Below are 22,898 nucleotides of genomic sequence, written 5' to 3'. Positions count from 1 at the left end.
TTGTGCATAAATCATTTGCAGGACAAAGACATCAGTGATACTTTTACATGAATTGCTAAGGACGTTATTAGACCGTGGATAAACACCTACGGTTCATATGGGCTGCATCAGTCGGACAAAACACAGTTAAACACTGTGACATGTTGGAATGCAGTTACTGCTAAAGGAAGTGTTCATATTCTATCCGTACAACAATAATACAGATGGTGTTATGAAGTAAATGCTATGGTGTGCGTATTGGTGTGTTCTTGCCCCCAGGATGGCAGGTAAGGGCACTCAAGCTCCAAGACTGGTGGTTACCTCTACAGTAGACCCATGGTTGGATGACACTGAATTCCTCAGGTCCATGGAGCTACCAGAAGGAGGGGTGAGACGTGCCCGTTCTTGCATGGCACACTATGGCAGACGACATTTGCCTGCGGCCTTAGCCAAGCATGTAATGGAAGAACAGAAGGCTTTGCCAAAATTTCCAAACTCTCACCCAAAACAAAGGAAACCATTGCAAATGCTTTTGCCCGCAGGAAGTGTCTTTAACTGGACCTCAGATACTTGCCTACCAGATGGTCATGCAAGAGAACAAGCCAAAGCCTTCGGTAAGCCCTGTTATGGTATGCTGAGTCACAGTCAGAGCCTGCTGGACGTGTCCAGCGAATCGGCCACAACCGTACCAGGCCTTGTTATGACCAAGTCTGTATCTGGAAGTGACCTTCTACCCATTGTTTCTGAATCGTCGCATAGTTGCCGCAACCAGCAACTAGGATTGTCAAATCCTACAAACGTGAGCAATTGCCAAGAACAGACCGAAATGGATGGCACTCGTACTGAACCTGATACGACACCTTTGCAGTGTTTCTGCAAATGTGAAAACGTGCCGTCCATGCAGCCTGCCTCAACTGCCGATGCCTGCCAACAGCATCGATCGATGTCGAGGCCGCAAAGATCTCCGACGGATGGACCGATTAGCGAAGCGACGTGGAACGGCACTCACGGAGCGGAGTGTGATAACGGTGATTAGGATCATATGGACAATGGCACTCTGTCGAGCAGTGGACATTGAACAGCTCTGTGAAAGTGAGAAAAATTGATGAAATTCCTTTCCATTAAGCATCGAACCCCCCCCCCCCCCCCGGCAAAATCACATGCGCATGTGAAGTATTTGTTCTATTTGCAACACGGTGTAAAATTCCATGACTTTGTGAACTGTCAGAGAGTGCTGGAGGTACTTCCCTCCACTGCCGCCCTGCTCACCAGGTATGCATAGGTACTGCAACTCAAATATTAGGAGAATGGAAAGGTGGTGGGTGGGCGAGAGGGGGTTGGAATGCAGAGGAGGAAGATTGGTGGGAAGAAATTTGAATCCGTTAATGAATCGATCAATCAAACAGAACGAGCACCCATGAGTCTCCAAAAGAAGAAAGATTATATAAATGTGTCATGACCGTTGCAACAGACAGTATGAATATCTTAGTCACCAAAACAAGAGTTCCAATAGATGTGGAAGATAAAAATTATGGGTCAGCACTCGGCATTTTTTCTTTGTGATGATTCTGATATGCAAAGTGTAAAAGGGAATCAAAAACAATGTGATCAGACTTGGCTTTGTGATTGTTCGAGCGTCTGCAACGGGTCCAGGAGGTCAGTGGTTCAAACGTCTACAATGAGTCCAGGAGGTCAGTGGTTCAAACCGTAGCCGAGTCGTACCAAAGACTTTAAAAATGGTAGCTGCTGCTTCCTTGCATGACGTTCGACATTCAAATAGATAGAGCACAGACATACAATGCTGGGAAGGCGATGGCAAACTACCCAGTGTAAGCCTTGCCAAGAAACCGCTTCGGTAGCAACAACTCTCCGCAAAGAGTGCAGCACATCAAATCAAAATCAGTATGTGCTTTGAATTACATTTAGTCGGCATTGTTTATCCATAACAGCTAGTGCAATGCTCATACTTGTGGAAGTTGGTTTGTAAGTCACTTATACCGTCGCTGTAAATAATTAAAATGCATACTACTGAAGAAGGATGAATCCTCACCCCTCCTCCACTGTAACACCCCCCAATTCATCATCTAATTCAACTCCACCTGCCTACTCTAATTATTCATGTTTTTGGGTCCAGAACTCCTGATCAGTGTTTTCACCAGTGTCATATAACTACTCTTCAAAAAATGAATGATCAGATTGTTTATTTTTTTAACCTGTGTATTAACAATGCCACGCGATAGTCGGTAAGGTAATGCGATCGAGATATTTTGTTTGCCTTCGCTGCTGAATTCCTTCCATAATATGGTCATGTCATTGTACCGTACTTACCCTCACCCCAATGTACACCTTAAACAGAAACTTCTGAAGCCTTTGCTGTTGTATTCTTGTGAAGTTAATATCTTTGGCGTTTCACTCAAATGGGAAATTATGCTCTTTTTCTTTTTTCTTTTTTCTTCATTTACTCACACTGCTGACTCATTTCAGATTCTCGCTGGGCCTCTGACTCCTCACATCCATTGGGAATGTCTTCTAGATGAGTTCTGGAATTCCCATTCCGGGTTCTAAAAATTTCTGATGTGGCCTCTCAGTGGGATACAAAATGTAAACTAATCAGCCTGGCGGAGGTATGCACTCTACCGAGCGCTGTTCTACTTTAATTTCTGGATTATTCCACAAAACCTCTGTTTGGGGCCATCTACTTATTGAGTATGTGAATGTGTTGGAATTTCCTTTCCCTCTGTGCACCATGTACACACGAGCTCGACCTACTGTCCCCCACCACCACCACCATTTCATGCATCCATAATAAATGAATGGTCTCAATTGAAAAATGGTTTCCGCTGGATTAAGGCTGCTTATTCTTGAAGACACCTGAGAACCATATAGCCCTTCAAGTTCAACATGTATTTTTTTTTTTTTAACTTTGTTAGACAAGTCAGCTGACATGTTTTTGCCCATTATGTTCCATGAGATGGGTATTAAGCAATCAGAGGTCTGGGGAGTCATGTGATTGCATTCTCCATTGGAGTAAAATGTTTGTCGAGAGTTCATATGTACTTAGGTTGGCCTATCAGTGGTGTGTAACTTCGTGCAGAAGATAAACCGTCCCTCACGGTCATCCTTGGGAGATGGAGATTTGAATCTTGTTTCGTTGTAAATCAAGTCACGACAGAGCCAACATGCCCAGTGTAGGGACCTTCTAGTGTGTGTGTGTGTGTGTGTGTGTGTGTGTGTGTGTGTGTGTGTGTGTGTGTGTGTGTGTGTGTGTGTGTGTGTGTGTGTGTGTGTGGGTGTGTGTGTGTGTGTGTGTGTGTGTGTGTGTGTGTGCGACCACCGTTTCTCGACAACCGCCGGTCCGATCTGATTGAAACTTGCCATGAATATTGGCGGGGCCGCGCGGATGTGCCTTTTCAAGGTTTGATATTAATCGGACGAGCGGTTCCCAAGTTACGGCCATTTATCTGTCAACCAATGACAGGACACGGTGCTGTGACGTCATGAATAACGTCACAATTAATGTTTATTATATATATATATATATATATATATATATATATATATATATATATATATATATATATATATATTTGCACGATTGACATCACAATTCTTCTTCTGCTTCGTTTCTGCTTCGTCACAATCGACGCTGGGGACCTGAGTATGTGCCTTTTGAAGGTGTGATATTAATCGGACAAGCGGTTCCCAAGTTACGGCCATTTATCTGTCAACCAATGACAAGACACGGTGCTATGACGTCACAATTAATGTTTATTTATTTATTTATTTTTTGCACGATTGACGTCACAATTCGTCTTCGTTTGGTATGACGTCACAATTGACGCTGGGGACAATTGACGCTGGGAAAAATGTGCCTTTTGAAGGTTTGATATCGTTCTTCATCCGTTTCAGCTGTTTCCCAAGGTTTGAATTAATTGTTCAAATTATTAATTAATCCCAAGGTTGGGGGGGGGCGAGAGAGAAGGGACGAGAGAGAGGGGCGTCACAATTCAAGAGAGGAGGGGGCGAGAGAGGGGGGCGAGAGAGAGGGGCGAGGGAGGAGGGAGGAGAGAGGAGGGGCGAGACTAGGGGGGAGAGAAGGGGGGGCGTCACAATTCTTCTTCTTCTTTGTTTTATATGACATCACAATTGATGCTGGGAACCTGAGTATTTTCCCAGGTGTTTCCCAAGTTATGGCCATTTATGATACGGTTCGTCCGATCTAATTGAAATAATGCCCCAATCCGGTCGTCGTTTACGAGAGTGAAGGAACGAAGCTGTACCTACGGGCCCGCACCTACGGGCCTGCACTAGTAATAGTAATTTCCACCATTTTTGTCACGAAATCACCTTCTTCTTCGTCTTCTTTCGTGTGCAACACAAAGCTGTGGGGTAGAAAGAAAGCTTTCACTTTTGTGAAAGAAAATAATTGTGATATTCTGAAGGAAGTTCAGTTAACAAGTAGCGAGCTCCAGGTATTACTAAGCCAGTTATTCTTTATTTCTGGTTTCAAATGGAGTGCTTGCTTGATGTGCTTGAGCGACTTGTTGAGCGCTTTACAAGAAACTTGGTAACTGAACACACCCCAGGAAGCAGTTGTAGAGAATCTGGGGGAGAGAAATCTCCAGGACCAAATAGTGGTCATTCTCGGGTGTCGAAGAAAGTAGCAAAATAAGTTAGTGTAGCAAGGAAGGTCCTGGAACATTGGAAGAGAAAGAATATAGTGCAGGTACTTGTGTTTAAGAGAGATTCAAGGAAGGCACGAGTACATTCCAGACCAGTAAGTGATAGGAAAGGCACTTGATAGTGGAATTATGGATGAAAAGGCAACAATTGGACAGATTTAGATACAGTCAGCATGGGTTCATATTAAAAGGGACATCTTCTCTTTGGATTTTTAACTTGTTAGTATTTTATCAGACAAAAGCAATCTTGGAGTAAGCATAGTAGCACACACAGTATAAGTTGGGTGCATTTGGATTTTCAGGATGTTTTAGAAAGGCACCTTGTGGGAGGTTGTTGGATGAAGCAAGAGCAAGCAGCATTGGGGATAAAGCTGCCAGACGACACTAAAATTGCCTTAATAGGAACAGGAAACGTGTGTTCCTTTTTTTCCCTTATTTGCACAGCGTCAGCTGTTGCTTTCATCCATTTTTTTGTGGTCTGTCATTGCGCTTGACTTTTGTCATGTTATGTGGGTCGTGCCCTCATTTGCATTGGGCCTGCAGTCCAGGTTTAATGACAATTTGCATCTCTTCATTCCTTTGTATGGAAAATGTCCATTTTCCATACACATGGGAAGAAAAAGTTTGAGATGTGGAAGGAGGCTAAATTGAGAAATATAAAACTTAGAAAGGGATCGTATTTTTGTCAGTTGCACATTAGAAAGGGGTAGAACAGTGGAAGAAGAACAGGCCGATAACTGGGAGAGGAGGTTGGGAGGAAATATGAGTAAGAGGAGGCAAAGTAAAAGGAATCTATAAAAGTATTCAGGAGAGTTGTGGGAGTAGGATACTGTATGTAGATGTGAAGTATACAGATGGAAATATTTTTTCTTGAGCAGCTTTCAGGAAAATGGCAAGGGATGTGTCCTATCATCATGTGCTTCATAATAATAATACTATTCCTTTCTCACCATAAAGGCACATCGGGCTGTCAAGGCAGTTTCATGGGCAAGTACAGTCGAAACCAGGTCACCATTCCAATGCAGGTTACCCTAAATGGTTATTACTCCAGTACACTGGTACTCATTTCACCGACCTTGGAAGGATGATAGGCTGAGTCAACCCCACCTGGTGTTAATTCAACAGGGAAGAAGGGGGGCTCAACCTCAGAACCTTTCGATCTCAAGCCAGCCACCTTAACCACGACAACAACACCAAGCTTCTTCATGTGCTTCGGTACATTAAACAAATTTAGTCTCCTCAATAGAACAAGAATGACCGCACTGTGGTCCAAAATCCGCTGACGGGCCAATTTGGAAACCCATTTACTGCGCTGTTAAAATATTAAGTTGACACCCCTCATCCATGTCAGCCTCCACCACGGTTATATCAGAAGCCGATTCATCACACGGTCATGGATTGTTTAACCCAAATATGACACAGTTGTGGATGGTTTGACGTAATTCAAAAATTATGTTACGCTAATATTTTAAAGAATCTATGAATGTGGTGTAAATGAACTCGATTTCCACTCAGGTTCAGCATACAAAGGAGAATCTTTAATACTCATAGATTACATACATGCGCACATACGGAAGAAATTTCCACCAATGAAACAAAAAAAACCCCAAATACAAGCCTTATATATTGAAGAAGGGACGAGTGGGGGAAATGAACAAGCAGGATAAAAGAGAAACAGCCTTTCATCTGGAAAGAGTAACTTTTCCCAAAGTTTGAAATCACAGTAACTGCTTTCCGCTACTACGAAAGGAGTGAAACAGAGTCTAAACCATGTTTGTCCCAGTAGGCAAGGCCAAAGTACAGCCAATCAGAAAAGAGCACAAACAGCCCGTTCAAGGTCCCACCGGGTTTGGAGGTACAGACAGTTACACAGATAAAGGAAGTGAATCATTACTTCGGCACATTCTCAGCATTGATGAAGAACAACATTGCATTCTGACTGGTGCTGCTCACAGGACTTTGACAGCTTTCACAATGCATCTACACAAAAGCCTTGCATTATCTATCCATCCATATATATTACTAAAACTCATCTTGTATGTATGTATGTATGTATGTATGTATGTATGTATGTATGTTCCCAAAATATAGCCAAAACGGTACACGATAGCGCAAAAATTTTAGGGCCACCTTACTCACCATTCTCCTGCGGTATGCAGCATCAAGTTTCGTTCAAATCGGGCAACGAAAAAATTCTTTTAAAATCAATTCCTAATTCAGTCAAGTACTCTTCGGGAGAATTTGATCAATGCAAACAACCTCAGCGTTATAGTTCGCTGGAGCTATCTTTCCTTTTTTTTTTCCTTGAAATGATTTTTTTCATCAACCGCTGTCACAACGGGAACCCAACGGGTTCATGGGTCATCTAGTATTCATTAAATTTGTGAACTAAATAATAAATATCTAAAGTATGTTTAAACATATACGAATTGATATACCTAAGTCTTCCTGGAACTTGTTCAACATTTCCAGGCTGTTACATATTTTTTTTCTCAAAAATGACAAATTAATATCACAAATCAATATCAACTGAAGGCAAATGTATGTTTTACAAGAAGCAAATGTAACAGAATACATTGATAATCATGTTTACAAAGGAATCCTCTCAACCGCAGCATTTCACCTAATGCTTAAAGAGGAAATCAACTTCAACATCCCCCCCCCTGCCTTTTTTATTTTTTTCATTGCATAACTGATAATACATAGCCCCTGCTTTAGCATTTCTGTTTCCTTGGCATCAATCTCCAAACACAAATCACAAAGCCTAGCCCTTCATGTAGTCGTCCCTCTCCAGACGAGCTGGGGGGCTTCAGGTGGTTGCACAGCTAGGCCTGCTTTAGGCCACCGTAGTAAGAGTAGAGGTAGGTAGGCACTTAGGCCATTGCAGTGTGGTTCTACCCAACATGGGTGATCTAGTCATTTTCAACACCTGGGCGTAGGATTCAGGGGACGAGGCTGATAAGCACGTTTAGGATAACATTTGTCCATAGTCACAATCTATTCATGACATTGACCTCGATGCATTCTCAATCACAAATTTTGCACAAGTTATGAAACTCCTCTTCAATATCTGGATACCATTACAGATGTGTCGTTTTCTTCCCAGAGCCTAACCACAGCACGAGTGAGGAATTCTCACACGGGACATGCTCACCATCAGCCCCTCCCCATGAGCATTCCATTCGTGCACCGTCTGGAGCAACGCAGGACATAATGTGATTCATGACTCAAGACATACTAAAATTGCCTGTCCAGAAGTTGTGGGAATATTCAAAACCTCACCGAGACACATGTGTGCATATCTGAGAGATATTTTAAGCATCGGACATGACACATATTCATGCTTAAACAGCAGACATAAGGGATCAAGAACACACACACACACACACACACACACACACACACACACACACACACACACACACACACACACACACACACACACACCAAACATCCCTCTGCTCGATGTCATGAGCCAGCCAGCACTCAATAAACCACTGACAGCAAAGTTTCAAGAAATTGCTTTAACTCTCTGCCTGAAGTTTTACATTCAATTAATTTGCAATGGGGGCCACAACTTCGGCTGTCATGTGAGTAGTCTGTCCCCAAAATGCATCTTGCTGAGGTGCTGGATTGATTGATTGAATTAATTTTTATATTTTTTTCTGAATGTCCATTTTGCTTCACGCTTTAGTTGTTGCAATATCATTTCTAACAAGACATTCATGTCAACATATGTCAGATCATGACATCATACAGTAATCTTCAGTTCCTTATCATCCCGAATGGAGCGCATAGAGTCGACAATCGCTTCTAATTCAGATGATGACCAAAATCAAATTCACATGCATTACCTCTCGATCTGGTTTCATTAAAAAAAATGCTCTCAACGGCATTTGTTTTGCACTGGAAAGAGACCGCATAAAAATGCCATGGCTCCGTCTTTCAGTACGAGCCATAAACCCAGTAATCGGTCTCCCTGTCATCAGAATCCAAGCAAGTCAAGGCAGCAGGACGAGAAGAAAGAATGAGACCCACTACACGCTGCGTATAAGTAGTCGTGCATGGGTTGTGGGTAGATGGAGGAGGGGTGGGTAGTGTGACCATTGGCGGTGGGGGATGGTTGATGCGCACGTACATCTGCTTTATGCACGGTTGCTGGAATATGGTTTTAGAACGGTGTTAAGCACGTGGCGGGTGGACAATACTTTGTGCGCCCACAAAAACCGTGAATACCCGAAGCATAGGGCCACAAATGTAGAAGCAGGTCACATTTTATGAAGCGTGAATACGCAGGGTCCATGAATTTCGGAGTTCCACGGTACGATGGTACACCATGATTGAAAGGTACTTTTTGTGTGTCATGCAAGGACTCGCTGTGTTGTGAAAATGTGCTGTTTGGAGGTATGCGTGATGTTTTGTTATAAATAGTGCTTTTTCTGGCATTTCCCATGCCCGGCGTGGTTAAGTTTGACATCGCCAAATTCTTATCTACATCTAACAGTCGGAATTTTGACTTTAAAAATTTTTTTAAACTTGAGTGTGTCCCTTGGGTTGGCTCGTGCATACTCATGCCAGATGGTCCACTGACTCTGAGACGAACACAGCCACTCAAAGACGAAAGTTTGTGCGGCCAGATGTTTGCATATTTCTGGCTCGACATGTTTGTGTCTTTAGGCTGTTACATTGGACCTTTGGCACCACCTCGTGGGACTCCATGAGTCCATAGAAGGAGCCACACAGGTGGAGTAAACAATCTGAGGGTACACTCTCCAGAGCGCACTGCATCAGAGGCACAGTAGTGCTCCCAAGAAGTGATGCAACCAGCAGCCCTGTGCTGCACACGAATGAATAAATAAACAATCGGATAAACCAAAAGGATGCTTGTCTCATTTCATGGTTTTTAAATCCCAATTACTCATGCATATTTATATACACCAGCCCAAATCATATTCGCTGTGCTTTGGAACTGAAGGGGCTGGCAGGATGTGGAATTTATTTGTTTATTTTCTCATGGGAGGGTGTTTTTGTGTTTCTCTGTAATTGGAAAGCTTTGTGAAGTTTTACAAATGAGGAATTTTTCACCAAAATACCTTCCAGCTTCTCCAGTGCTCTGCCAGAATACAATGAACACCTCTGATTGCAAACAAACTTTATGAGAATAACCTGTGATTGAAGCACGGCCTCGCAGGATGGCCGAGATCCTAGAGGTACGCACACTCACCGCACAGCCTTCCAGTTTGGGTTTGAATCCTGACCCAGCCATAAACTGTCATCCTAGTGTTTCACAAGCAGTGTGATTCGTTTGCCAACGTTAATTTGTTGAATGTTCAAGATCCGGTAGGTGGTGTCTTTCCCGAAGAATAGGTGAGTTATCACCAGCACCCTGAACAGACTCTAAATTACTTCCCTAACTACTGCTGGGAGAGGGATGGCAAACTGCCCAGTGTGACAAATAAATAATCCTCCAGCGGGTGACACCACCGGGGCATCTTCGGCACCAGGCGATGCCTCCTTGCAGCACATGGAGATGGAATTGGGAGGGAGCGCTGTTCAATAATTGATTGATTATTTGCATAATTAAAATAAATAATAATCGTAAAATAATTAATTTCTTCATCAATTGGCTTATAGTATACTGAAAGCACCACCGTTTCATCTGAATTTGTAACTTTTTGAAAATTAAGTAATTATTCAGAAAAATTAAATAAATAATTGCTTCATCAAAAAAATCAAAAATACCCTTTGTAGACAAATCACCAAATATCAGATTCCAAGCTCAAAAGGTGCCTGAGATATTGCCCAGATGAGAAATAAAATAAATAAGTCATTAATAAATCAATAATAATTAAGTAATTAATCAATTAACTGATTTATCAAAAAATAAAAAATAATCTTTTTGCCAAAGTACATCTTCACTTTTGTCCCCAAATTTCAGCTTCCTAGAACAAAGGATGGCTGAGATATCGCCCAAACAAACAAACAAACAACAAGAAAACAAACAAACAACAAGAAAACAAACGAAGTGACGACTGAGTCCTCCCTTCACCCGGAGATGACGTCATGCATCGCCTGGAGAAGGAATTGGGAAGGAGCGGTGTATAATTCAACTGAGACTTAAATCGGAATATGAAGCAAAGCAAAGCTGTAGTTTCGCAGGAATTTGGCTCTGAATTTGTCAAATTGTACGGAGTCTTGTCCCGAATGCGGCCCATGCGCACGGAGGAGTCGAGCACCTTAATTTTTATTATTATTATTATTATTATTATTATTATATATATATATTTTTAACTCTGCCAGTCTTTCTGGAATTCAAATAAGATTTAAAATTATTCCAAGCAGGAAAGTTACTGTTTTTAGGATTTTATGAAGGACGTTAAAAACAGGAACGAAGAACTCGTATGACGTGTTAAATGAGGTGGTGTAAAAGACGCTGCATCAACGGCGGTAAACGTCATAAAAAGGTTTTTTTTTCTACAACCTTAAAAATCTTTATTTTGTTTCAATATAATTCAGAGTGGAACACAAATCGCCTTCTTGGTACTTTGAAAACCCTTCCGTTTAAAAGTACTTGGAGAAAATGTTACAGCATTTTACGTCATCACCACCAATTAAATTTGCCGCTCGCAGACCCCCCCCCCCCCCCCCCACGTCGTTTCATCTCAAGACCGAATGGGGTGAGATGGTTTATGAACCCTCTTTTAAATATTATTTTGTTTATTGCCATCCTTCTTTGTCCTTCACTCTCCCTCTCCCTCTCCCTCTCCCTCTCCCTCTCCCTCTCCCTCTCCCTCTCCCTCTCCCTCTCCCTCTCCCTCTCCCTCTCCCTCTCCCATCCTACTCTCCCATCCTACTCTCCCATCCTACTCTCCCATCCTACTCTCCCATCCTACTCTCCCATCCTACTCTCCCATCCTACTCTCCCATCCTACTCTCCCATCCTACTCTCCCATCCTTATTCCCCTCCACTTCCTCTCCACTTTCCCTCTCACTCTCCACTTTCCCTCTCACCCTCCACTTTCCCTCTCCCCTCACTTTCCCTCTCCCCTCACTTTCCCTCTCCCCCTCACTTTCCCTCTCCCCCTCACTTTCCCTCTCCTCCTCACTTTCCCTCTCCCCCTCACTTTCCCTCTCCCCCTCACTTTCCCTCTCCCCTCACTTTCCCTCTCCCCCTCACTTTCCCTCTCCCCCTCACTTTCCCTCTCCCCCTCACTTTCCCTCTCCCCCTCACTTTCCCTCTCCCCCTCACTTTCCCTCTCCCCTCACTTTCCCTCTCCCCTCACTTTCCCTCTCCCCCTCACTTTCCCTCTCCCCTCACTTTCCCTCTCCCCTCACTTTCCATCTCCCCTCACTTTCCATCTCCCCTCACTTTCCATCTCCCTCTCACTTTCCATCTCCCTCTCACTTTCCATCTCCCTCTCACTTTCCATCTCCCTCTCACTTTCCATCTCCCTCTCACTTTCCATCTCCCTCTCACTTTCCATCTCCCTCTCACTTTCCATCTCCCTCTCACTTTCCCTTTCCCTCTCCCTCTCCCATCCTCCTTCCCTATCCCACTCCCCCCATCCAACTCCCCTCCCCACTTCCTAATCCCACTTCTCCTCCCCTTCACCAATCCCACTCCCCTCCCCCATCCAACTTCCCTCCTCCCTTCTCCTCCCTTCTGCTCCACCTTCTCCCCTCCCCATCACCTCATCCCCCTTCCCCTCCTCCCACTCCCCTCCCCATCACCCCTATCCCACTTCTCCTCCTCCCCTCCCCATCACCCCCATCCCACTTCTCCTCCTCCCCCTCCCCATCACCCCCATCCCACTTCTCCTCCTCCCCCTCCCCATAACCCCCATCCCACTTCTCCTCCCCCCTCCCCATCACCCCCACCCCACTTCCCCTCCATCCCACTCTTCCCCTCCATGCCACTCTCCCCCCTCACTTCCCCTCCATGCCACTCTCCCCCCTCACTTCCCCTCCACGCCACTCTCCCTCCTCACTTCCCCTCCATGCCACTCTCCCCCTCACACTTCCCCTCCATCCCACTCTTCCCCTCCATGCCACTCTCCCCCTCACTTCCCTCCATGCCGCTGTCCCCTCCTCACTTCCCCTCCATGCCACTCCCCTCCTCACTTCCCCTCAATGCCACTCTCCCCCTCCTCACTCCCCTCCATGCCACTCTCCCTCCTCACTTCCCCTCCATGCCACTCTCCCTTCCTCACTTCCCTCCATGCTACTCTCCCCTCCTCACTCCCCCTCCTCACTTCCCCTCCATGCCACTCTCCCCTCCTCACTTCCCCTCCATGCCAATCCCCCTCCTCACTTCCCCTCCATGCCACTCTCCCCCTCCTCACTTCCCCTCCATGCCACTCTCCCCTCCTCACTTCCCCTCCATGCCACTCTCCCCTCCTCACTCCCCCTCCTCACTTCCCCTCCATGCCAATCTCCCTCCTCACTTCCCCTCCATGCCACTCTCCCCTCCTCACTTCCCCTCCGTCCCACTCTTCCCTTCTCCTCCCTTCCACTCCATCCCACCCCCTTCCTCCCTTCCCCTCTCTCTATACCACCCCCCCCCCCGCCACCATTGCCATTGTGTCTGAAGACCGAGGTGGTTGTGTTTTGTCTGAAGTTTGTGTGGTGAATGCATTATGGGCTGAATGATGTCCTGAATCAAAGTTCCTTCTTGTTACCCTCACCGAAGGAGAGGTTATGGCGTTTGGGTCCAATTGGCTGTCTCTCTCTGTCTCTGTCTGTCTGTCTGTCTATCTCTGCCTGTGTTTGTTCATCTGCACAGGACTTTCATGTTTTTTTTTTTTTCCCGCAACTGCTCATCGGATCGAGATGAAATATTCACCATCGGTGCGATTACTCATGTAGAATGAGTTAATCATAATTATGACGTCATAGGTGATGTTGTGTGGCAGCCATGGTGGAAAAACTCTGGGCCTCCATCTCGAACCGCACCAAGCAAAAAATTGAAACTTGGCACATGACACGTACTCCTCGTGGGGAATGTAATTTTTTCTGACATCATAGGTGCCTTCGTTACGACGTCATAATTGCAATTGTAGAACACTACATCTGTCTGATCAGTATGAAAAATTTTGAGGGTCATCTCGGGAGAAAATGGTGTTCAGAATTTTTTTGACGTCATCGGTCACATGATGCGGCAGCCATATTGTTAAATAAAATTTTAAAAACCTGTAAAAAATCTTCTTCTGTGAAGTGGCTGAACAGATCGAGGTGAAACTTTACACGTATGAACGCCTATCCATGAGGAACAAAAGGTTCACGCATATGACATCATAGGTTACACGGCTTGGAAGCCATATTGATTTGAAGAAAAATATTAAATAATGTTTTCTTTGGACCCGCTTAATCAATCATGGAACTGCACAATGATGTCGTCGTGATGGTGAATACATCTATCTATAATTCCAGCAATCTGTGTCTGTGTCTGTGTCCGCTGTTTCTCGACAACCACTGGTCCGATCTAATTGAAACTTGCCAGCTATATTGCTGGGGACCTGAGTGTGTGCCTTTTCTTCTTCTTCCTCTTTCGGCTTGCACCCGTTAGGGGTCGCCACAGCGGATCAACCGTCTCCATTTCGCTCTATCCTCCACATCTTCCATTGACACTCCAACCACCCGCATGTCCGCCCTCACCGTATCCATGAACCTCTTCTTTGGCCTTCCTCTTCTCCTCCTGCCTGGCGGCTCCATCTTCAACATCCTTCTCCCGATATACTCCGTCTCCCTCCTGTGTACATGTCCAAACCATCTCAATCTCACCTCTCTCACTTTGTCTCCAAACCGTCCTACCCGCGCTGTCCCTCTAATATACTCATTTCTTATCCTGTCCAACCTCATCACTCCCAACGAGAATCGCAGCATCTTTAACTCTGCCACCTCCAGCTCCGCTTCCTGTCTTATTGTTAGCGCCACAGCCTCCAAACCATACAACATAGCTGGTCTCACTACCGTCTTATATACTTTCCCCTTCACTCTTGCAGCTACCCTTCTGTCACAAATCACTCCTGCAACTCTTCTCCACCCACTCCATCCTGCCTGCACTCTCTTTTTCACTTCTCTCCCACACTCTCCATTACTTTGGACAGTTGATCCCAAGTATTTAAACCAATCCACCTTCCCCACCTCAACTCCTTGCAACTGCACCATACCACCACCCTCCCTCTCATTTACGCACATGTACTCCGACTGACTATCATTCCCCTTCTCTCCAGTGCGTACCTCCACCTCTCAAGGCTCGCTTCAGCCTGCTCCCTACTCTCCCGCCAGATCATGATGTCATCCGCGAACATCATAGTCCATGGAGACTCCAGTCTGATCTCGTCTGTCAACCTGTCCATCACCATTGCAAACAGGAAAGGGCTCAGAGTCGATCCTTGGTGCAATCCCACTTTTACCTTAAACCGGTCCGTCATTCCTACCGCACACCTCACCACTGTCACACTGTCCTCATACATATCCTGCACGATCCTCACATACTTCTCCACCACTCCAGACTTCCTCATGCAATGCCACAACTCCTCTCTTGGCACCCTATCATAAGCTTTCTCTAAATCCACAAACACACAATGTAACTCCTTCTGGCCTTCCCTATACTTCTCCATCAACATTCTCAAAGCAAACATCGCATCAGTGGTGCTCTTTCCTGGCATAAACCCAGATTGCTGCTCACAGATCGTCACCTCTCCTCTCAACCGAGCTTCCACTACTCTTTCCCACAACTTCATGGTGTGGCTGAACAACTTTATCCCTCTGTAATTTCCACAGCTCTGCACATCACCCTTGTTCCTGAAAATCAGAACCAGTACACTTAATCTCCACTCCTCCAACATCCTCTCACTTTCCAAGACTTTATTAAACAATCTGGTTCACAACCCCACTGCCATCTCTCCTAAGCACTTCCATGCCTCCACTGGTATATCATCTGGGCCAACCGCCTTTCCACTTTTCATCTTCTTCATAGCAGTCCTCACTTCATCCTTACTGATCCACCCCACTTCCAGATTCACTATCGCCACCTCTTCCAACCTTCTCTCTCTCATTTTCTTCATTCATCAGCTCCTCAAAGTACTCCATCCACCTTCTCAACACACTCTCCTCGCTCGTCAGCACATTCCCATTTGCGTCCTTTATCACCCTAACCTGCAGCACATCCTTCCCAGCTCGGTCCCTCTGTCTTGCCAATCGGTATAAATCCTTTTCCCCTTCTTTTGTATCCAACTTCTCATACAGCTCGTCATATGCCTTTTCCTTGGCCTTTGCCACCTCTCTTTTTGCCTTTCGACGCCACTCCTTGTACTCCTGCTTACTTTCTTCATCTCTCTGACTATCCCACTTCTTTTTCGCCAACCCCTTCTTCCTTATACTTTCCTATACTTCCTCGTTCCACCACCAAGTCTGCTGATCTTCCTTCCTCTGTCCAGATGTCACACCAAGTACCTTCCTAGCTATCTCCCTCACAACTTCTGCTGTAGTTGCCCAATCATCCCACCCATCTTTACCACCATCCAACGCCTGTCTCACCTCCTCCCTAAATTTCACGCAACAGTCTACCTCCTTCAGCTTCCACCATCTGGTCCTAGGTTCAGCCCTCACTCTCTTCCTCAACCTCACCTCCAAAGTCATCCGACAGACCACCAATCGATGCTGTCGAGCTCCACTCTCCCCTGCCACCACCTTACAGTCACTAATCTCTTTCAGGTTGCATCTCCTACTTAAGATGTAATCCACCTGTGTGCACTTTCCTCCACTCTTGTATGTCACCCTGTGTTTCTCCTTCTTCTTGAAATACGTATTTACCACTGCCATTTCCATTCTTTTTGCCAACTCTACCACCATTTGCCCTTCCACATTTCTCTTGTTGAGACCGTACCTCCCCATCACCTCCTCATCCTCTTTATTCCCTTCCCCAACATGTCCATTGAAATCTGCTCCAATCACCACTCTTTCATCCTTGGATACACTCTCCACCACTTCATCTAACTCACTCCAGAAATCTTCTTTATACTCCATCTCACACCCCATATGTGGGGCATATGCACTGATGACATTCATCATCACCCCTTCAATTTCCAACTTCACACTCATCACTCGGTCAGACACTCTCCTCACCTCCAATACCATCTTGACATGATCTTCCTTCAGGATTACCCCGACACCATTTCTCCTCCCATCCACACCATGGTAGAACAGTTTGAAACCACCTCCAATGCTCCTCGCCTTACTCCCCATCCACTTGGTCTCTTGTACACACAGTATGTCCACCTTTCTTCTCTCCATCATATCAGCCAACTCTCGCCCTTTGCCAGTCATCGTCCCAACATTCAGAGTTCCAACTCTCACCTACACACTTCTACCCTTCCCCCTCTCCCACTGCCTCTGGACTCGCCTTCCCCGTCTCTTTCTCCTTCGCCCAGCAGTAGCACAATTTCCACTGGTACCCTGCTGACCACCGGTACCGGTGGCGGTCGTTGGTAACCCGGGCCTCGACCGATCCGGTATGGAAATTCGTTTTGTTGTCCGCATAATGATTTGGCATAGGTTTTTACGCCCGATGCCCTTCCTGACGCAACCCTGGTCGCCTCTTACGACACACAGGGATATGGTACACCTATTCTAACCGGGGCATACACCGGGCCCAGTACAACTGGTACTCATTTCGCCGACCTCGGAAGGATGGCAGGCTGAGTCAACCCCCTGGTGTTTTTGACTTGGTTTTTATATATATATATATATATATATATATATATATATATATATATATATATATATATATATATATATATATATATATATATATATATATATATATATACATACATACATATATTAATTCAGTGTCACAACGGGGCTTGAACTCAGGACCTTTTGGGTCCCAAGCCACTGCCCTAACCACTGCGCCAACACCAGGCTCCCTAACCACTGTGCCAACACCAGGCTCCGCCAACACATACCAGAGTATGTGCCTTTTCAAGGTTTGATATTAATCGGACAAGTGGTTCCCCAAGTTATGGCCATTTATTTACCAACCAATGACAAGACACGTTGCTGCAGCCATTTATTTACCAACCAATGACAAGATAAGACACGTTGCTGCGCAGCCGTGGCCGATGGGGAAGAGAACCTCAGCCGCGTTCCCCATTACAGGTTACAACGTATGGACTTCTGGATAGTGATGACTTCGTGTATTCTAATAATTTCTCGATTTCTTATGCGCATTTATAGATAAACACAATGCCCCAATCCAGTCGTCATTTACAAGAACGAAGGAACGGCCTGTGTATTTGTTTGAAAGTTTTTTTTTGTTTATTTTTGCATGTACGTTTTTTTTTTTTTTCTCTCTCTTTTCTCTTCTCTTCTCTTCTCTTTGTGTTTTTCCTTGCGATGACATTGTGAAAACGCAAAATACGTTGGCGCTAATTGAATAATTGGCCATTAAAACTAAATTGCGAATAATCGTAACTGCGATATGCAAACTTCTGGACAGTGAGGACTGAACTTCACGTAGGCCGATGCGTGGCCGACGATGACGATGACGTCACGTGCCGTGCCGGTTATGATGGGGATCGATCGGTGCCTAAAGCCTGTATCTCACTGGGCTGCGACAGCTCGCGACTAGTTGTAGACACCAAATTGCGATAAAACGGCGATAATTTGCACTTGCAATCACACTGAAATTATACGAAAACACATTTGTGTATGTCCCACGAACTCCCGGTGAAATTTGGGATGAACTTCGCCTGGAGTTCGCATACATGTCGCACGACATTCGCGCAACGTTCAGGTGACAAAACTGAGATTTTTTTTGGCACATGCAACTGTCGCGCGACGGTCACACGACGGTCGTGCTACCATCGCGCAAATGTCGTGCAACAGTCGCACGACAACTGTGCGTGACAATTGAGAAATCGGGACCATATACGAGGTGTGTTCAAAAAGTATCCAACCTTAATTTTTCGTCCGTAAACAAATGAAGCTCGGGAGGCGTGGTTTGGTGCACGTATGTAGGCGATCCTAATCCGTATGCGTGAATATTTTCCCGCCTGCAGAAGCTGTCAGTCGCCGACAGACCGCCGATGAGTGAGGAAGTGTAAGTGAGCGCCGTCGGATTTTCGTTTTTGACAAAATGACGGAAAAACTTGAACAACGCTACTGCATCAAATGTTGTGTAAAGTTTGGCGATTCCCAAGTGGAAACGATCCGCAATATTCAACAGGCCTTCGGGAACGAAGCAATGGGCACCACACAGATAAAAGAGTGGTACAACCGCTTCAAAGATGGTCGCACATCAGTGCAAAGTGAAGCACGTTCTGGTCGGCCCTCAACATCGTGAAATGAGATCGTCATTGATCAAGTGAGGACCCTACTGACGCAGGATCGTCAAATCACGATCAGAGAACTTGCAGACGAGGCGGGCGTCAGCATTGGATTTGTCCATTCCATTGTCACTGAGGATTTGGGCTTAAGGAGAATCTCAGCGGAGTTCGTGCCAAAGCTGCTAACGATCGAGCAGAAGCAACTCCGTTTGGAGATCACACAGGACATGCTGGAGACTGTGAACAGCGATCCCAACTTCTTCAACACAGTGATCGCTGGCGATGAGACCACAGTGATCTGTCATTTTGTCAAAAACGAAAATCTGACGGCGCTCACTTACACTTCCTCACTCATCGGCGGTCTATCGGTGACTGACATCTTCTGCATGCGGTAACATATTCACGCATACAAATTGGGATCGCCTACATACGTGCACCAAACCATGCCCCCCCGAGCTTAATTTGTTTACGCACGAAAAATTAAGGTTGGATACTTTTTGAACACACCTCGTATATATGAGGCCTCTCCCTTCCAGCAATCATATTGTCAGTTGGGAAACGAGTAAGAGAGTACCTGACTGAGTACTACAATGGTTTGGGAGCTGTGCCCTGGCAGAACAGGATGGTGGGATTAGAGGAGAATGCTGACCAAGCCTGATTGTTCAAAGTATTCTGTTACTTGTCAACGTTATGTGTGACCCAATTGTCCATCTGCCTTGATAGGGGCTTGTGGGTGTGACCATATTTTGTGTGTGACCTAATTTATGTAAAAATATGTGTGATGTGATTTATGAATGATGGTAAAGTGAAAAGTTTGCATTGAAGGCCATTACCCAGAACAGGAGAGAAAGAGGACAGACAATGCTGGTTTTACAATCGGCACTATGAGTTTTTTTTGTTTGTTTGTTTGTTTGTTTTAGTCATATCTGGATTGAACTATTGTGAATCGATCTACATTACATTGCGTCACATTTATCGCACCTTCTGACTCACGGAAACGAAATTGAGAAGGGTTCGAGACAACCGCGACGACTCTGTGACTATTTTGACATAAAATTTGTCGCACGGATTTTTTGAACATGTTCAAAATTCCAGCGACACCAGAGTGACGTCCTGCGACTCGCGCGTGGAAATTGAGAACCACCGCGAACGTTTCCAGACATTTTGGAGAATCCCGTTCGCATTTTGTCGCGAGCTGTCGCAGCCCAGTGAGATACAGACTTTAGTTACCGTGGCGTAAGGAGTGGCAATGGTCAATGGCAGCGAATGTCATGGCGAGCAAAGACGGGGAGGTAAACTTGACGGGCATGTGACGTACGGGCATGCGACTGCCTGTGTGGTTGTTTCTGGCTCGCGGTTTGAAAGTTTTTTTTTTCGGTTTGCACGTATGGCCACGCACGTTCGGGCACACGAGAGCGAAGGAACGGCCTGTGTGGTTGTTGTTTCTGGCAAGAGGAAACTGGCGTTTGAAAGTTGTTGTTTTTTTTGCACGTACGGCCACGCACGTACTCGTGTTTTAAATTTTTCAACTTGGTCTGGCAGACGGAATTATTTAATTTTTTGTTTTAAAATCTGGATTCTTGTTTTTTTTTTTTGGTGTTTTTGAATAAGGCTCACTTGGCCAGAGTAGGAGCAGCTGAAATGTGAATCCTATCCAGGTTCCTCCTGATTACTCCAATCCAGGACTGCACCCATTTGGTCTTCCATTTGATTTGAATTTAATTTATTTTAATCCCATTCTAAATTCATTTAAATAACTAGTGCGTGCCCGTACGTGCAAAATAAAACCTTTCAAACCGCATGCCAGAAATAACCACACAGGCCGTTCCTTCGCTCTCGCAGGTCCATACGTGGGTGCCCGTACGTGCAAAAATAAAAACTTGTGACGTCAATTGTGACGTCATAGCACCGTGTCCTGTCATTGGTTTGGTAAATAAATGGCCATAACTTGGGAACCACTTGTCCGATTAATATCAAACCTTGAAAAGGCACATACTCAGGTCCCCAGCAATATACCTGGCAAGTTTCAATTAGATCGGACCAGTGGTTGTCGAGAAACAGTGGTAACAGACAGACAGACATTGCTGGAATTATAGATAGATAATAAAAAAAACATCATGGGTCAGGGTCAGGCGTCCGACCAAAGCGGGACGTCTTGGTACCCGGTCATCACTGTCAGCAGTTAAGCGGCAGTTAGTCCTAATTATGTGTCTTATTAATTACGTAATAAAGCAGAACATAAACATCACACAAAACAAATCCTGGCGAGGTTCTGCAATCTCTGATTGCTCTTTTCTCTTGTTCTTTGAGTTTTTTTTATCGATGCGCTTTATGGTGGCCATGACGGTGTTGTTTGCATCGGAATCTTCGATATTCTGTCACAAGGGTCGTTGAGCTTGACCTTCCTTTTGTTGTCGTATGGTTCGACTATCTGCTTTTGGTCATGTATGAACGCCAGTAATCAGCAATATTGAGCCTTCTTGACGAGTTCATTTTGCACGGTTCTCGACTTCCAACGCGATTGGTTGCAACGTTTTTGTAAACGTTCAAATCGGTCGGTTGGACAAGAAAATGTGCTGCGTTGTAATAATAAGCAGCGCGGATGGGCTTCCCTTTCTTTCATATTTATATCATTATTTCTCATTTCGAGCGCAATTTTCAACACGTGCGATGTACGTTCGTACATCGATGTGTACGTACACTTACAATGTACAATGTACACGTATAAAGGTCTCGGCGATAAACGCCATCAATCGGTTCACCACGACCTCTTGAGAATTGAAAGGGAGAGAGAGAGAGAGAGAGAGAGCGAGAAAATACATTTATATAGAATGAAAAAAAAATAAATTCTGAGGGAACGGTTCGTTTCCTGTTGAGGAAGCGACAGTTCAGTAAGTTCGCGTTGACGGCCGAGGTTTCAGTCATGGGCGAAAACCGCGGTGCTGCAGCGAGGGACATGAGCTCCCAGAGGTCTTTTGATATGATCCGTCCTGTCTGCCTTGCATTGTTTGTTGCGCAAACCGTTTTGAGTTTCCTTTAAAATCGCATCCTCGTCGCCGGTGTTGCAGTTCTGTGCACGTACAGTTGATATCGGTTCAATTTGTTCGCCCCCCCCCCTACTGAATAGTAGTGGTGGTGGTAGTGGTGGCTGCTTTTCACAACCTAACGAGGTGGCGCGGTACGTGGTTGCCTTCAAGTCTCTAATGTGTCGGTGCACCGTGACAGGTGGTTCCACCCGGCCATATCGGGCCTCGATGCCGAGCAGCTTCTGCTGACCCGAGGTGTCTGCGGCAGCTTCCTGGTGCGACCGAGTAGCAGTAACCGTGGTGACTTCACACTCTCTGTAAGGTGTGTGTGTGTGTGTGTGTGTGTGTGTGTGTGTGTGTGTGTGTGCGTGCGTGCGTGCGTGCGTGCGTGCGTGCGTGCGTGCGTGCGTGCGCGCGCGCGCAAAATGCCTTTTTTATCACACCGCATCACAACCACGACACCGTCCTTTGTTTCCCGAGTCGCTGCCGGTTTTATTATAAGATCATGCGACTTTGGCGCAGAAGGGAGTCGTCTGGACTGTCGGAGCGACAGCATATCCGCACACGACCGCTTCCCCAATACTGCACGCAGTGCTAATTAAATAATGCAGCTGACCCCAACCGGTCGATTTGGCATGGATGCTTCATGGATGCTTCCCGTGCTCTGCCGCCCCAAGTCGGATTCAGTGCTGTCAAAGTAGCCCCATGGCAAGCGGCTGCCGCGGGTGGTTTGCCTTTTCTAAAGCAACGGTCGTCGACGCAGGACGTCGTGACCTGTTCAGTGTGTCTGCAATGCGTCGCCTCCCTTTCACGAGAGACCCTTTGGGACGTTTGATGTCCCCCGACTAATGTTAGCCGGCAGGACACTCGGCTTGCGT

General features: G+C 45.6%; 2 protein-coding genes across 14 annotated transcripts in view; both read left to right on the top strand.

Annotated features, from left to right (window-relative positions):
• LOC147019110 (pleckstrin homology domain-containing family G member 5-like) overlaps window positions 1-9,541 on the top strand; it is a 74,801-nt gene extending 65,260 nt beyond the window's left edge. For 6 of the 8 annotated variants that reach the window (XM_085899419.1, XM_085899417.1, XM_085899422.1 and 3 more), the window contains one exon: window positions 259-2,810. In XM_085899419.1, the coding sequence (XP_085755545.1) occupies window positions 259-1,015 (757 nt within the window). In that variant the 3' untranslated portion in view covers window positions 1,016-2,810. Of the gene's footprint in view, window positions 1-258; window positions 2,811-7,767 lie in introns of those variants that run through there. The other 2 variants (XM_085899424.1, XM_085899425.1) reach the window with 2 other exon arrangements.
• A 1,777-nt stretch (window positions 9,542-11,318) lies between these two features.
• The window catches only part of LOC147019108 (tyrosine-protein phosphatase non-receptor type 11-like), a 76,405-nt gene continuing 64,825 nt past the window's right edge, over window positions 11,319-22,898 (top strand). For 3 of the 6 annotated variants that reach the window (XR_015062642.1, XM_085899414.1, XM_085899412.1), the window contains exons 1-2: window positions 21,696-21,964; window positions 22,220-22,342. Coding sequence is in view for 4 of the 6 variants with exons in the window: in XM_085899414.1 (XP_085755540.1) it covers window positions 21,918-21,964; window positions 22,220-22,342 (170 nt within the window). In the remaining 2 variants the exon portion in view is untranslated. Of the gene's footprint in view, window positions 11,339-21,695; window positions 21,965-22,219; window positions 22,343-22,898 lie in introns of those variants that run through there. The other 3 variants (XM_085899413.1, XM_085899416.1, XM_085899415.1) reach the window with 3 other exon arrangements.

This window comes from Eptatretus burgeri, chromosome 10, assembly GCF_056783735.1.
Source record: "Eptatretus burgeri isolate ZD-2024b chromosome 10, Ebu_testis_v1, whole genome shotgun sequence".
Taxonomy (NCBI): domain Eukaryota; kingdom Metazoa; phylum Chordata; class Myxini; order Myxiniformes; family Myxinidae; genus Eptatretus; species Eptatretus burgeri.
The sequence above is the reverse complement of the archived record's forward strand: the minus strand, read 5'-3'. Positions and strand labels throughout refer to the sequence as shown.